The sequence below is a fragment of the Falco punctatus genome (assembly GCF_963210335.1).
Source record: "Falco punctatus genome assembly, chromosome: 4".
In the NCBI taxonomy this organism is placed as follows: Eukaryota; Metazoa; Chordata; class Aves; order Falconiformes; family Falconidae; genus Falco; species Falco punctatus.
The window spans coordinates 82,275,413-82,291,244 of record NC_137583.1 but is presented as its reverse complement, the minus strand read 5'-3'; the positions used below and the strand labels follow the sequence as shown (position 1 = coordinate 82,291,244).

Below are 15,832 nucleotides of genomic sequence, written 5' to 3'. Positions count from 1 at the left end.
TTCTGGAGTGGCAGAGCACAGTGGCTGTAGACCCTCTTTGCGGTGGTGGGGTGGGTGCGTTCATCTAGCAGGCTTACTGGCACAGGAGGCTTGTTGCCTGCCAGAGGGCCAGGTAACTTATCTGTTAGAAAAAAAGGGGATTTCCACCTTTCAGAAAGTGTTCTATCACCTTTGGTAGCTAAGCATTTTATTTTTATTTTGTTCAAATGCATTAATTGCACTTGGCATTTATAACATGCTGTACTTTATTTAAGGTAATAATCCACAGAAAATAGTATCTCCTTAGGACTAGGGATTTGCAGGCTAGGAAGGAACAGAAACCAGGTGATTATCCTAGGAAATAAAATAATCCTTGTTCCTCATGATAAAGAAAAATAGTTGATTTAAGGCCAGATGATGCTTGAAGATATCAAGATTTAAAATATTACCAAGTGATTTTTATCAAGTGCATCTGTGGCTGGTACTAAAATACATCTTTAAAAATGTTCAGTGTCAATTTATGAAAACTATTTATTTTCCTGTTGAAGTTCAGATACATGTGCATAATCTTTATAATTCTCTATGACTGTTCTTTACAATAAAAAAACCACAGCGTTTTGGTTAGTCTTGCTTGAAAGGTGGTACTTCCTATGCTTCCACTCAGTAATTACCCAAACTATTCCTGCTGCGCACATGCAATAAAGCGGCAGCATGTGCTATATAGCTCGCGCCATGGGATGTTTCATAATTTTGGATCTACTTGGTGTTGATACTCATATGCTCCTAATTCAAAAACATGAAAGACTATTTTGGTGATAACAAGTAGTTATTAATCACTGGTCAGACAGTACAAAGACCTATTAAGTAGGTTATAATGTGTCTGCTCAAGTGATCTTGATGTATAAGAGAGCTATCCTGTATCCAAGGCTGTAAGCCATATAACTCTGACATACCATATAGGTTACAGTATACAGCAACCTGAACCCTGGCGTTCCAAATAAACTAAAGATTTTCAGAAATAAAAGTGCAAGAAATTGCACTGCAGAGCATGCCAAGTAAAACTTGGAAACAATCACAACAGGTGGGCAGGCTGTTCTCCTAAAATTACTTGATAGGCCTGCCTTGAAGATAGAATTTATTTTTCCAGGAACTCCCATCCCCTCTCCCACCAAAAAAACAGAACACATTTTTCCTCGGTAGGAACAAAAGGTTAAAGTATTTCAAGAACAGAAAATGCTGAAAAAATAACAGAAAAATACCCTTAAAATTTTCTGCCTTATTCTTCAGCCTGCCTGAGCATCCTGATGACTGCCTCCTGACTCATTAGGCAGCTGTGGCATGAGCAAGTCAGCTGGTGTGGGGCTGCTCATGGCTTAAAAGCAGCTGCTTGGAGCTGTTTCAGCTTGTGCAGAGATAAGCAGCCCAAGAAGCCAACTTCAGAGAGTGCCAATAACTGACCCAATTAAGAGTTCACCTCTTGAGTGGACTGGTAGCTGGACACCCAGTAGATGGGGCAGCCTAGAAGCCCACCCGTGGACAGCTGAACAGCCCAGCCAAAGAGGCATGTAGGCAGAGGCTGAACAATCATTTAGTCAGGCCGCATGCCTGTTTATTGACAAATCTTTCCACAGAGCTTAGGGATAAGATTCAGAGGTAAGTTTAATGTTCTGAAATTCCCAAGCTTTCCTCAGCAGGGTAGAGTCTGGACCACCATGTTGTCCTGATCATCTTTTCTGTTGTGAATGTCTATCTCTACTTCAGTCCAGAACAACTCAAGCCAGTTTTAGCATTTTGTTTTGTTGGGCTATTTTTTTCTGCTGATGGAGCATGTTAAAATGGCTCAGCACAGTGTCTAATGACCACCAGGGTTGCACAAGGAAAGTGCCAAAAGTGCACAGCAGCTGGAAGTGGGGGAGGGCTGAAACCACTGCTTAGGCTCTCTTGGGATCTTCTTGCCATTACAGCTTTGTTTGAGAAGGATAAAATGCAAACACGTTAGAGGGCTTTCTGCTTGTGATTGGCCCCCCCCAAAATCAGTCAGAGCTTCATGATGAATTTTCCCGCACATCTTCATTGCGGTCAGCATAGCAACTAAACCAAAAGGGTTTTCGATCTCTAACATTGTTTTATTAGAACAGAAAAGAAACCAAAGTAGTTTCTGAAATAGAGAACTGAGTTTTTGCTGTTTGAGGACTAATAAAAATATAGAGCATGAATGCCAATTCCCCTGCTGCTCACTGTGTCCTAACAGGGTGAGCCGTTACATTCAGACCTTGTATGTCTCAGCTGGCTTTCTGGATTGCAGCAACCTGTGCAGAGCTCCTCTGGTCTCCGCAAGAACCTCATTCCTGCAGCTCTGAGATGCTGTTGTCCTCTTCCTGAACAGACCTTTGCCTCCTAATCTCTTTCTACATCTTTCATCTGTTACACCTCTTGAACTATCCCCTCTTGGCTTCCTTGCAGTCTGATGGTCCCTTGTAGATCCCAAGGAGAGCACCACCTTCGTCTCCTTCCAGAAGATGCCATATGACTGCATCCATGTGTGGCTGCTAGAACATGGAGTACCAGGGAGCTTTCATGCCCAGAGAAAACCCATCCATAAAACACAGTATATAACATATATAGTCATGTGAATAGGCAAATAGAAGAATCCATCTTGCTAGAGACTGGCCTTCAAAAAAAAAAAAAAAGTGTAACTTTGAAAAGGGCAGTTACTGAAGTGCTGGTGTAAAGGAAGCACCAACTGTTTGGATGCAGATGTGTGCTTATGTAGGATAACCTGCTGAAGCCATGTTTTTGGCAAATGCACAGGAGGTGGTGACTTCATCAGCTGTTCAGTTGATCTAATAACTTGCTGCTGTTGAAATAAAGTCATCCTGTTTCCACCTCATTCTCCTCTCTGGTTTGTAGCTGTGTGGTCCTGCCCTCTTTCTCCTGGGCTTTCATGCCAATTCCTGCACTTTCTAGACCCTCTCATGAGCCACTTGGCTCACTAGAGCAGTAGAAAAATGTAAACCTATTTCTTTTCTGGCTTAATTTCTTGCTATGTGAGTTTGAGGTCTGTCAGTCTCTGCAAGGGCAAGGTAAATGGTGGAGGAAGCCTGTTAGCAGTAATGAAGGAGAGAGCGGTGCTGCCCACCCGTTTTCCAGCAGGAAGTCACCATCTCAGTCAGCTAAGTAGGGGACCAGAGTCTAAGGTGCTAGTGATCCCCGTGGTCAGTACACTAGGGGGGGGAGAGAAGACAAGATACTTTTTGCAGAAAACTTTAATTTTTTCATTCTTAAGAGAAAGGAGAAAGGTATCAGACATACCAGTGTTTAAAACCAAACCAAAAAACCCCAAAATACACACACACGCTCCCTCTATAGAAGCAAGAATAGATAATAATAAACAAACATAAAGGATAAAGTTTGAAGACTTGTATGTATGCTTATCAGCAAGTTTCCCCAACAGACTGCAGGGAGGGTATATTATTTTCTCTGGACGTCTTGGCAACCATTGAATAAATTGATTTTGCTTATAAGTTGCACTGAAGAAGGATCATATATGAGCACTGTTGTATGGTTAGCAGTCCTGCATAGAAGAAATGAAAAAGTAGCAGTAAGTGGCTAAGGGCATGGCATTGACTAATATGCAGAATATCCCTGTCTTCAGGTTTCTGGAGTCTGTAATATGCTATTAATAAGAGTTCTGTATTAATACATATAGCTTATACAAAAAGAACAAATAAACACTTTGGTAATTTTTTAAAGGTACTGTATGATGTAGGGTTCATAAAGGGCAATGACAACATTAAAAATATGTCATAATACCAGTTTTATAACAACACTGATGCATTGCCAAGCATGAATATAGGTGCTGAATACCTACAGCAGTGATACAAAAAAAATATCTGACATCTGCTCATCACAATGTACTCATTTAAAGTGTTTCTGTATTCAGTGATACTATTAGGTAAGAAGAGCACACTAAGCCCAGCTCTGTTCTGGATGTGATTTAGTTTGCTGTGAATGATTGCCAAGGCAGACTATATCGCCCATCCCAAATTCAACCTGCCCTAATTCCCTTTATGACTTTATTATTTAGTGCTGGTTTAGTGCTCTGAGAGACCCAAACAGGAAGCGTCTGGGCGTTCTCTGTTCATGAAGTGGGTGGAATGGAGTTCTTTAGAGAAAACAAAGTATGATCCACCTACGGATTGTGTTAGGCCAGCTCCCCAATTTCCTCTAAGTAAAACAGAGGCTTTTGTTGCCTTAGTTACTGGAATGATCTACTAGTCAACAGCAGAATCCCAGTCTCCAGACAGAACATCCTTCTGCATTTTTGATGGCGGCATAGGATGGGAAATACCTACTTTTCTATTTTTCAGTTGTAAAAAAGAAAAATAGTAGTTTATTTAACTCTTTGCAGAAAATAAAATAATTACAATAATAAATGCTTGCAAAAAGAACTCTGCAAGGTCACTGAACGGAGGGAGTGTTGTCTGTTAGAGGGTTAGAGCTTCCACTAAAGCAATTTTGCTGGATGCTTTTTTCCCTGTTCCTTTCTTAACAAAGAAAAGAGCAAGTACTGTAAACATGAAAAGTTTCAAGGCTTAAATAGAAAACAGCAGCTACATTTGTAGAGTCAGATTACTGAAGCTTGTCCAAAATTGATAGATCTTGCAGACAGGATTTAAAATTGTTCCCTTCCTCACCAGAGGCGTAGCTATTGTAGTGCTATCATCTATTTTTCCTTGGACACAGAAGCTGGAAAACATAACCTATCTGTTTCCCCTGTGAGGCATAATCAAGCCCAAATTCTTTCCTTTAGTTTTGCAAACAAGAGTTTCAGTATAGTGATACTTGGGTGATAATTTCCACTGAAATGGGTGTCCAAAATAATAATAAAGTATAGAGTCCCAGAAAACAGATGGATTCTCTTCTTTCCCAGAGTAGTGTGATAGGAGGTATTGGTTCCGTGGCACCTGAAATGTATCTCACCTGGTGTGGTCATGGGCTCCCTTGCCCCACTAATCATTCTTACACCAGAGTGGTCCCCAGACAGTGTTCACTGCTAACAACACTTTATTTTTGTGGGATTAAGTGTTAGCCATTTAAACTCTGCGAGCTGATGGCGGAGCAAGACGAACATCAGCAGCAGAGCAATGAAGGGCTCAGTGCGGCCTGCTGGGATGGTGTCTGCGGTTAGGGTGAGGTCAAGGACCTTGAATGTGAGAGTAACGCCACAGAAATACTTAGGCTAACATACATGAAAAAGCAAACGTTTTCTACCATGTGTCATTGCCTGCAATGAAGGATCTGGTCAGACCAGTGTTGATTTGTGTGATTTAGAGAAAATTTGGAATTTACATGAATTCAGATTTTAGAAATTAATAAATTTCTGTAAGAACCTGTGACTACCATGAATCAATACTAAAATTGACAACACTAGGGTATAATTTTAAAGCATTTTAATAGGTTTATTAGTTTTTACTTGTATCATAGTACTAGTATAAACTATAATAATAAGAGTGCTCAAATCTTTCACCATTTTAAAATATTTGTTCTTTGTTCAGATTAAAGTAAAATATTTTATTGGTCCTTCCAGTAATTTTCTGACATTCATCCACTACAACTTTGTTAAATTATTCAAACTGCAGAATATTGTTTAAACCTGCTGCCCCGCTGTTGTTTAAAAGGCAACATATTTAATAAAAACATCACAAATGTGCCCTGTTTGTTATTTTAATGCTGATTTGTACATGTTTCTTTTTCTAAACAGAAACTTCAGCTGAAATTACCTGTCATAGTTCCCTTCTAAAAGTCAGGGTTGATTCACAGTAGAGAGTTTTTCTTGATTTATTGACTGACAGGATTTAAATTGTGGTAAAATACTTTGCAGCAGGATTTTACCACCCATTTCTTCTGCAAAGGCCGTAAGTGGGCCTGAACACTTGAGATGAAAGGGTTGTGGGACATTCTGTTATTTTATTTCTGGTTAATCTATATTATCACAAAGCTTATTATTTATAGTAACGCCGAACATAGAGAGTATGATTGTCAAACATTTGATAGGGAAATGCATGCTCCTGAGCTTCACATTGGAGGCCTGAATGTGCAAAGCTTGTCTTTATTCCCATTTCTAAAAGCTGTTTTCTACAAGGACCTAGCATAATATATTTGCACTGTTTCTTTGTATTTTCTTAGTTCACATTCCTTTGTAAATGAAAATGTAATAGATAGCTTCTAGTCATGTTGACTGGAGCTGTGCTAAGCCCTTCTGAAAGTTTACAAAATAAAAACTCTTAATGGGAAGAGTGCTGGTCTGACCCATACAGCTGAACTACAAGGCCAACACAAGCACACCTTGGCTTGGCTCACAAAACCCTTAACATTTTAATTTTATAAAATTCTGCTTTTTATGCTGAAGTCAAAACTTGACCAAAATGTTGTGTGTGTGGAAACCCATCTAAAAATGAAAAAGGCTAGCCTGAGCTCTGCTGCTCGGAGGTTTTTGCGGGTGAGAAGGGATCGGGGACACGCAGTGGGCAGGTGTGAGGGCTTTCTCTTGACTCCAGAAGTGGCCTGCGTGTGATGTCATGTACAAAGACCCCCAAACACCTCCAGAGCAGCACGATCCATAGAGAAGTAAGAAATTCCAGGCTCTCCCCAAAGCACCCAGCTTTCAAGCCCCCCAGCGCCATGGGTAAGGAAGCACGGGCGGCCGCGCTGCGCCGCGCCTGGGGCCGGTGCGGCCGGGCGGAGCGGTGCGGTGCGCACGGGCGGAGCGGAGCGGTGTGGCCGGGCGGAGCGGAGCGGTGCGGTGCGCACGGGCGGAGCGGAGCGGTGTGGCCGGGCGCTCCCTCCCCCGCCCCGCTGTCAGGACACCTGCGGCGGCGCGGCCGGGCCATGGGCAGCCAGGGGGGCGGCCCGCCGGCCACCTGGCCCGGGCAGCAGCTCCGCGCTCTCTTCTACGTGCTGTCGCCGGGCGAGAGCGCCTTCCGCACGGTGGAGGAGGTGCCCGACTACGTGGAGAAGGTGAGAGCCCCCTCCGTTCCCCCCCTCCCCAGCTCCTCCGCCCTCCCCCCACCAGCCCCGCGCGCAGCTCCCGCGTGCCATTTTTCTAAAAGCCACCGGCGGCCAGGGGGGATACGATGTCCGCGAAAGGGCACCTACATTAAGATCAAATACCTTGTCTTGCACTGACTGCTTGCATTCCAGGGCTTTCTCTCTGCAAGCTGCCTGCCTAACCGTGCGCTCTGATGTATTTTAAATGAAGGCTCAGGTGCTTCCTCCTGATACCAGGAGCGGACATGTTCAGAGAAGCACCCCACACATCTGAGGGTTGGTGCTAACGTTGTTCAGGTTGTCGGTGCTGCAGGATGCAGGGACAGCAAACTGAACTGAGCAAACCAGAAAATGTGGTATTGTATTTGGCTATTATAGTTCTCAAAGTCAGCAGAAAGTCAGGTCTCTTTGCGCTATTAAGGCAAGTGCTACACGCTTGGTTAAAGAAAAAAAAATAAAAAGATCTATCTAAAATAAAAATTAAAGGTTGTTTAAGAAAATTGAGAACAAATATTTGTGTTGGGACCATGCAGTCTCCTAAAGCTCCACAGCAGGAGTACAGAGGTCAGGGGTGACGGCTCCCTTGTCAGCAGGCAGCAGCATATCCCTCCCTCCGGCCCTGCCTGCTTCTCCGCTTCCCTGAAGGCACCTTTGCACCCTTCTGTCCTACCTATGGCACTGACCTTGGCACCCAGCTCCTGCTGAACCTGGACCGATGTGAGCTTTTCATACAGACAGCAGATAAACACTATTTTGCCCTTGTCAAAGTGGATTCAGTCCAGCATCGCTTGAGGGTCTGCAGTTTTCAGGCAGGTCCTGGTAGCTCTGACTGGTTCCTCTGCCAGGTGACCCTTGGACCGCTGCTCGGCAGCTGCTGTTGGGCTGCAATGGGGGTGTCCTGGGTTGCGCAGAGCAGTGCAGCATCGTCAGCAGCTTTCTGGGAACTGTAGTATGCGGCAGCTCCCTCGCTGATGGCTGTTATCAGCAAACGCCCTTTGGATAAGGTAAGCAGACAGCTGCTGTGAACGCAGACTGTGCATGCGCTGTCTGATCGATGCAAAATGCCTCTGAGGAAAGCTTTCCAACTGAGCTATAGCATCACGTTCGAGGAAGACTGTCTAAAGCTTGACAGTGTTTCCCAGTCATCTGATCTCTCCCTCCAGCTTGCTCTATGCCCATCTCAATCCCTTTACTGTTCCCACATTTTCAATGGAGTATCATTCACTTTCTTGCCAGCAGCATTCCTTAACATCCCTGGACTTTCTTCTCCATGCAGACCTGTGCAATATTTAGCTCAGACCTTGGCCAAACCTGGAATTTCTTTTACTGGGCACACATCTGTAAAAGTTTGTGGAAGGATTCTTAATACTTCTTTGATTATAAAAGTGCCTGCAGGCATCTGCTGTTGTAGAACACTGTTGTGATAAGTTTGTAAAGGAATATATACCTCGCAAAAAACTACACTTAAAAAAAAGGTTTCCCGTTACGGTTATACTTTCCTATATAATTGCTATCTTGGGTTAGGTGTACTAGAATCCCCCTCTAGTGCATTTGTTGCCAGAACAGATCTTTTGATGCTTGGTTAGATCAGTAAGTCTTTTAGCGGTATAACTGTCTTAAGTGCATGGCTTTGGTCTGAGCTTAGGCAGTGTTCACACCTCTTCTTCTGGCCATGCGTTTGTAGGCAGAAGGTAACTACCTACAGTCCCTCTTCAGCAGCTTTTGCTCATTTGACCTACTAGATGAGCAGCTTCTCTTGGACTGCTTAGGGAAGAATTGCAAGAGGAGCAGATGCATTGGTTTCAGCAGGGCTAGATTTAATAGTGACCTGATGAGCCATTCAGAGGGGCTTGGAGTGGTAATCCCTTGAGTTGGTACAAATACAGAAGTGGACGCTTGAGCTCTGCCCAACATAGAACAAAAGAAAATTTCTAGTTTAGAGCTGGTAATAAATGAAAGCCTCAGCTCAAATAATTTACTGTAAAAGATGGTAATGATGATGCGTGTGTGAAACAAACTGCTGGTTACATCAGTGTCTCCTAAACAGTTTTGGTTTTTTTTCTGAGACACCTGATGGAAGTGGGATGTAGATCTTGGCTCTGTGATCTATCATGCCTGTCAGGTGGTTGAGGGTATTTCTAGTACCTTAGATCACATGGCTATAGCTGTGGGGTTATGCACCTTCCAACATAAGATAGGTGGCAGAACTTCCTAATTCACTCACATTTTCATATTTTTTGTGATCTGCAAAGTTGACCACTTCGGTGATTTACAAAATATATGCACTTCATAGGAGTAACTCCTTTGAGCTAGAGTCAGCTGTGCTGTTACATCTGGGCAGCAAATGACAGCAGTGGGTGAAACAGCTCTGATGTTGAGAAAAAAGTAAGTTGGTTAGCTTAACTTGTGTGGTGTACTTCCTGGCTGTGGTTATATTACTTCAGTTTTCAGAGGCAGGACAGCTCCTGGTCCCTGCATTGCGCTCTGTATGTTGGCAGACTGTACACGAAGGCCCCAAGTCCTGTTTAAAATACAAGCTGATCAGCTACCAGTGACTAGTAGAAAACTCTTTAGAAATTCCCAGGAAGAAGTCACCCCTCCAACTAATCTCCAAAATTCTGGGAAAAGGGGTACAAATCCTGGACCCTAATCATAGAATTTATTTTTATGTGAGCTTCGGTCATGTAGAATTTGAAACCCTTGAATCCCTCCCTAGAGAAGAGAAGGCATATGTCAGTTTTCTTTCTCAAGGGCAGAACATCCTGACTCTTATATCATACACTGATGCTTTCCCTGTCCCTTCACGAGCATCCTCTTTGCTACAGATACAAGATTATGCTCTGCATGCTCTGCTTTTTGATTCTTTCATAATCTACTAATGGGAAGATCGGGTGCTGCTTTTTGCTTGCTGAATATAATTTTCATGAACAACAACTTTACATTGCTCCTTGTCATCTTCTGAAATTATCACTTGTGCTCAGCAAAAACTTTCATGAGTCAGACTCGGGAAAAGCGTGCACTGTTTCTTCTGCTGAGAGCACCAAAATGAAAGCTTTCAACTTAATAACCATTGTTTTTCTTTTCTATTTACTCTATGCTTTTGAGATCCTAAAGGTTATGTTCACATTTATGCTCGATTCACACTTTAGGCTTTACCTCTAAATAATGAGGCATAGAACCTTTGTATTTAGTTTTACATGAAAGTTGAGTGTCTTACGTTATAAGGACTTGGGACTTTAAGAAAATAGAAACTGTTTCAAGACTTGCACTAAACCCATTAATTTATGCTGAGTTTCAACTTAGGATATTATTTTTTGAAACTGGGTGTAAGGCAGAAACTGATTTTAAAGGGTCCTTTGCATTCTGTAAGAGTTGGATACTTGTAAGGGAACCCCTCTTACTCAGTGCTCAGAGTAAGACTTCAAGTTATGGATCAGTTATTCAAGGAAACCACAAGCTAATGCAAATGTCCAGTAAGTATTTCCGGTAATGGGTGAAGAGAAAGAAACTGGAAACAGAGACAATAAAACATGTATAGACCAGAAGGTATCGAAAGGATCCATCTTCTGTGTCTGACTTGCGATGCCAACAGTGGCTATTTCTTAACTTTGTGCCATTTTGTTTGTAGGGGCAATCCTTGAAATCCTTGCAGAGCTACCTATCCTCAACAAGTTCCTTATATGTCTTCATTGTTATTTTCACTTAAACAAAAAAAGGCGAAAAAACTAATGGTTCAGCCAGTGAGACTCTTGTCTGTCTTACTGTCTCCTTTTTTCTGAATTATTTGCATTATCCTTATACTGTTTACATCTCATCCTTAAACTGTAGGCTGTTTGGGACAGGGAGTACCTTTTCTTTCTGTTTGTATGGCATCTAACACGGCAGGATCCTGCTCCTTGACAATAGCTGTTAGGTGTTATGGTCACATAAATAATAACATGCTAGTCTTGACATAGTTGATCCCTCTGATCTGCTTTGGGCAAAGCTTAATGTGGGTGTGTGGGAGAAAGGTAGTAATGTCTTAGATACGAAGAGGTATGCCATAAATCTTTCCTTATGCAAGCTGCTTGATGGGCAGGAGGTTAAGGCTGAATGTTTCTCTGTCCTCCTTGCTATGGCACTCCCTATTTTTGAGTCTAAAAATGCTGTCAAATGCTTGGCAGTCTCACAGCTTCACAGAGGGAAGAAAATATTTAATGAAGTCAATGGGAAAGAAGTTATATTAGTGTGTATTAGTACAAAGTCAAGTATGTTAACTGTTTGGGAGGTTGCTAGGTAAAGTGAATTGCCACATAAGAATACAGGCATTGTGTATTTCCTATTCACTATTTTCGTTTCTTGAATAAAGCGTCCCACTTTTTTCTGTCCTGAGCCCATTCAGTTTACAGTGCAGCTTCTGCTGTTCCGTAACTTCAAACTGTCTGTAGTCTGTGCTAGACCTGGCTCCTAATATTGTGGTCAAGTGTTTCTTGCCGTAGTTGTTCTTTATAAGAACTGCTGGAATGTACAGCTGTGGTCATCAACCTTTGCTTGATAAGTTAACAATCAGTTCTTTAACTATATCAATTAAGAAAACTACATTAAAACTCTTGCTTTATTATTTATTGTATTTAGAGCAAAACAAGGAGTATTTATATTTTCCTGGAATGTTTTAAAATTATTTCAAATAGAAGGTTGTACGGTTTGGTTTGTATTTATTTATTATTGATTTAAAATATCCAAAGATTTACCACGTTGGTTTTCTTGGGTGCTCTTTAGGCTTTATCCGTAGATCTTCCTTGGTTTCAAATTTTTTTTGTGATATCAGTTAGTGCATATCCCAACCAGGCTTTGAGAGCAAGCTAGGCATCTAAATTAAAAAGTGCCATGTTGATACTAATCTCTGTTCATCTGTTATTGTAACCTAACCCTGAGCTGCTGAAGTTTATGAACTTTCACATTGCCTAGATGCTATAAATCTCTTTCTGCTTGCATGGTTTGAATCATGTAGTTCTTCTTCAACTGGGCAATCTGGTCTGTATCCATCTTTGTCTCTTTAGTGTCCCAGCCTGGTAGGAATTCCCAGATCATATCTCACTTGGCCACAAAAATGAGCACCCTCCAAAATGCAATGGCATTTGCAGAGACAACGTGCTTCTTCCATCAAAATGTTGTATAGGTGTGAGCAGCCTCCTTTCTACAGCAGTGCAGTCCAGAGGGTTTCAGTCTGTGAATCCGTGTTTGCAGGTTATTTGGAGGGGGCAGCTGAAGATTACTATGGTGCAGAAAGTCTCACTGGTCTTGCCTGCAAAACATGGTGGGAATTTTATGCCTTAATACTACTGAAGAGTTGTCTGAATGTCTCCAAGGTCACTTAAAAGTTTTCTACAGAGGGAGGCAGGCAGGCAGTTGAAGGAACATTCATGTGCACAGAGTTCTGATGCAAGTAAAGCTGCTCCTTCCTGTGTACCATGCCACAGGCTGCCTAGATTTTGGTGGCAGTGACTGATATGCTGCTGCTGCCTCGTCATTCCTTCCACTAACTCCAGTGTCAGTAAAGAAAGAGTATATGCTCTACCAGTTACTGTTATTGAATCTTTTTTTTCTTGCCTATGCCGATGAAAATTTGAGGGCAGCTGTAACAATCTTTGTCCACTGATGAAAAATGATGTTGTGCCTATAATGTTACCAGCTACAACTAGGCACAGCTGTACCTTTCTGTACTGGGTTCTGCTGTTGTGCATTTTCAACTTGCCAGTTGATTTGGGACACAACACAATGTGAACTGAAACCTAGACTAAAGCAGTGTTGTGAGATGTTTCAGTGTCGTTCATCATTGTATTTCTCTTCAGAAAGGCAGAAAATTATTTTACAGTTTGTACAACCCAAAATAAAAAAAAGAGAGCACTGTGTGATTCCTGATCGGTCTGGGCAGAGAATATATTGTATGGCCCAGATCAAAATGGACTGCGTAGTTATTGGGTTCTCTGACGAAAATGCATACAGAAGAGCTGTTGCTATCTTCAGCAAAAAGCATGGCAACATAAAAGAAACTTGTTTTGCCTTTCAGATAATATTATTGGATGCCAAATTCAGTGGCTGAACACATTCAAAAACCACTTGCGTATCAAATTGAAAGCAGATTCTGTTTTACCTTGTGGTTAGAGGAGTCTACAAATGTTGCTGCTCTCACTGGTTTACTTGAATATGAGAATATGAGTTTGGAAAGACTTTGTGTTTAGTTTTGATGCCCTTTAACAATGTATGTGCTGAAGAGACAAAAGAAGATAATACGGCAAGAGCTTAGTGCACTGGGTTTCTGCTGGTGTTATGGATTAAATGGTGACCTTGGTGGTTCTGATTTGTAAGGTCCATGTGGAGCTTTATCATAGTAGCAGCTACTAAGGTGCCAGCCAAACCAAGAAGTATCTGGCTGAATGAACTGCCGTTAGGAAAGGTTGAGCTAATTCTATGTGTGTTGTGACTTCTTTTCTTCAAATTGTTTTTCAGAGTATTCCGTTCTTCATTACTTTTATTGGGCTGGAGTTTGCTGTCAGCTGGGTTCAGAAGCGTAAACTGCCAGGTCGGATCAATGACGGCATAAGTTCTCTTTCTTTAGGTATCCTGTCTCGACTGCCAGAGTAAGTATGTGTGTTATATTAGCTTAAGACTCTTTTTTTAATCAGTAAGAAGGAAGAAGAGAGACATATATTGAAGTTGTTACTGCTATCCTAAAAAGATTAAAAAAAGGCATCTAGATCTTACTTCACTAAAATGAAGTAAGAGTGTAAATATCTTTCTAATTTGTAAGGCTAAATATGATACTTGCAGGATGTTTTCCAGCTCCAGGTATATTAATTTATATTTGATCTTGGCTGTTACCTTTTGCTGATTCTGGGTCTTCAGATGACTTGACCATATCTTATGTTAGACTATATGTTGAATTCTGAGTTTTCTTTCATTAAACTTCAGAAAGAAGAAAACTAAACAAAACCAAAAAAACAGATCCATTATTTTCACTAGCCTTAAAAAAAAAAAAGTGTGCATATAACCAGATTGATAGAATTGTGAATATGCATGTGATCAAAAGTTCTTTGAACTCTGTCATAATCCTGTGTTTGACTTCAGTGGATTTCAGTGCCTCAGCGAATTGTTGCAAACATGATCATCTGATCTACTTTCCAATGTAAAGGTCATAAGATTTAGCTGAATTGGTTCACAGTGAACAGAGTTGTGTTTTAAAGCAATATCCAGTGTAGATTACTAAATACCCAGTAACAGGGAATCCAGAAAATTCTTTATATCGTTTCTCTAAGTGTTTTTCAGGACGTCAAATTATTTCTAAGGAATATCATGTTTGAGATCTGCTTTTGCATGATACGAGTTTCCAGATGATAGATTTTATTACGTCTTTTCTGTTAGAATGGGATTACATTTCTATTCCCAATGTATGAATTTACAGGTTACCATCAAATTGCATATAATCTGTTCATTACATGAACAAAAGTTTGTTATTTGAATTTGACTATATGGTGTATGTTCAAGTCTTTCAGTTATTCCCACAGTCCTTTTTCTGAATCCTCTGCAGTTTTTCAGACTTCTTGGTGCTGATGTCTCAAGTACACTCCATACTGCAGAAACTACTGTATCAGTGCCAAATAATGAAGTAATTTGTTCTCTATTTCTGCTTCTTGTTCCTCCCTTTATATATTCCAGGTCCTTTGAGCAATCCTTCATCCCCAAATATTTTTTGGATTCTGTGGCTTACATTCCTCATTCATAGGGAATATGTTCTTATGCTTGGCCACATAGAAATACATAGATTGTACATCTGGTTGTCCTGAAATAGTTTGAATCCATGAAGTGTTGTCTTTGTTATTTAGAGATCCCTGGTTTTTGTCACTGTAAATTTCACTAGAAATCTTCTTTGAATCCAGGTATTGATAAAACACATTAAAAGAGCACAGTAACACAAAAATTATCCCTTCTGGTGAGTAGCACCCATTTTCTGAAATGTGTAAATCAGTCACTTTATAATCTATTGAACGTTTGACATTTACTTGATTTTTTTTTTTTTAATTTTAAAATCAAGGAAAGTTTTGAAAGCGTCTGTGTCTGTGCCTTTAAATTAGGTACAAAGACAGCTTGTGGTGGATTATGTTAGCAGTAAGTATCATGGGCAAAGCCTTTTAAGGGGTATGGTAGATAAATAATGTCACTTAGAGACACTGTCCCAAACTCTTCATATATCTGCAAATAAGAGGCATAAGCTTTTAGCATGAGAAATATTCAAACATAATAGCTGAGAATTTCATGAAGCTATTTTTGCAGCTAGTATACAACCTATGTTGAAACCATTTTGTTGCTTTTAATATGACTTTTGAGCATAATCTTGAAGGAGAAACATCTGTTTTCTTGTTATATTTTAAGCTGTAATAATATATATCAATACATTAGACTTATGTGCATCAACACACAACCCTGATAAAGGCTTAGTCTAGTTTGCATGCACCTAGTATTGAAATAGTTCAAATATTGCTTCTTCAACTTAACCCAGATTTTCTAGACAGTCACACATTTGACTAGTTTACCATGCTAAATATTTTTTTTTCATCTGAAATATTCAGGACTGGTTAAGTTAAACAAAGAGACTGAGATATATGTAAAGTAACTTTGAATGGTTTTGCGATGCTTTTTGGCTTTATTTTAAGAATACTAAAATGCTTCAGATGCACTTACTCCTGGAAGAAATGCTTGCTGAGAAAACTAGTGGTGTGTGTGTGGAATGCAGCTTTGCAAGGTGCTGAGTACTTTTATTATTTTG

General features: G+C 40.8%; 1 protein-coding gene across 1 annotated transcript in view; it reads left to right on the top strand.

The window, feature by feature from the left end:
* Positions 1 to 6,860: 6,860 nt before the first annotated feature.
* Positions 6,861 to 15,832, top strand: part of AGMO (alkylglycerol monooxygenase) — a 210,381-nt gene continuing 201,409 nt past the window's right edge. Inside the window, exons 1-2 of the mRNA XM_080386057.1 lie at positions 6,861 to 6,999; positions 13,519 to 13,649. Of these exons, the coding sequence (XP_080242183.1) occupies positions 6,871 to 6,999; positions 13,519 to 13,649 (260 nt within the window). The 5' untranslated portion in view covers positions 6,861 to 6,870. The remainder of the gene's footprint in view (positions 7,000 to 13,518; positions 13,650 to 15,832) is intronic.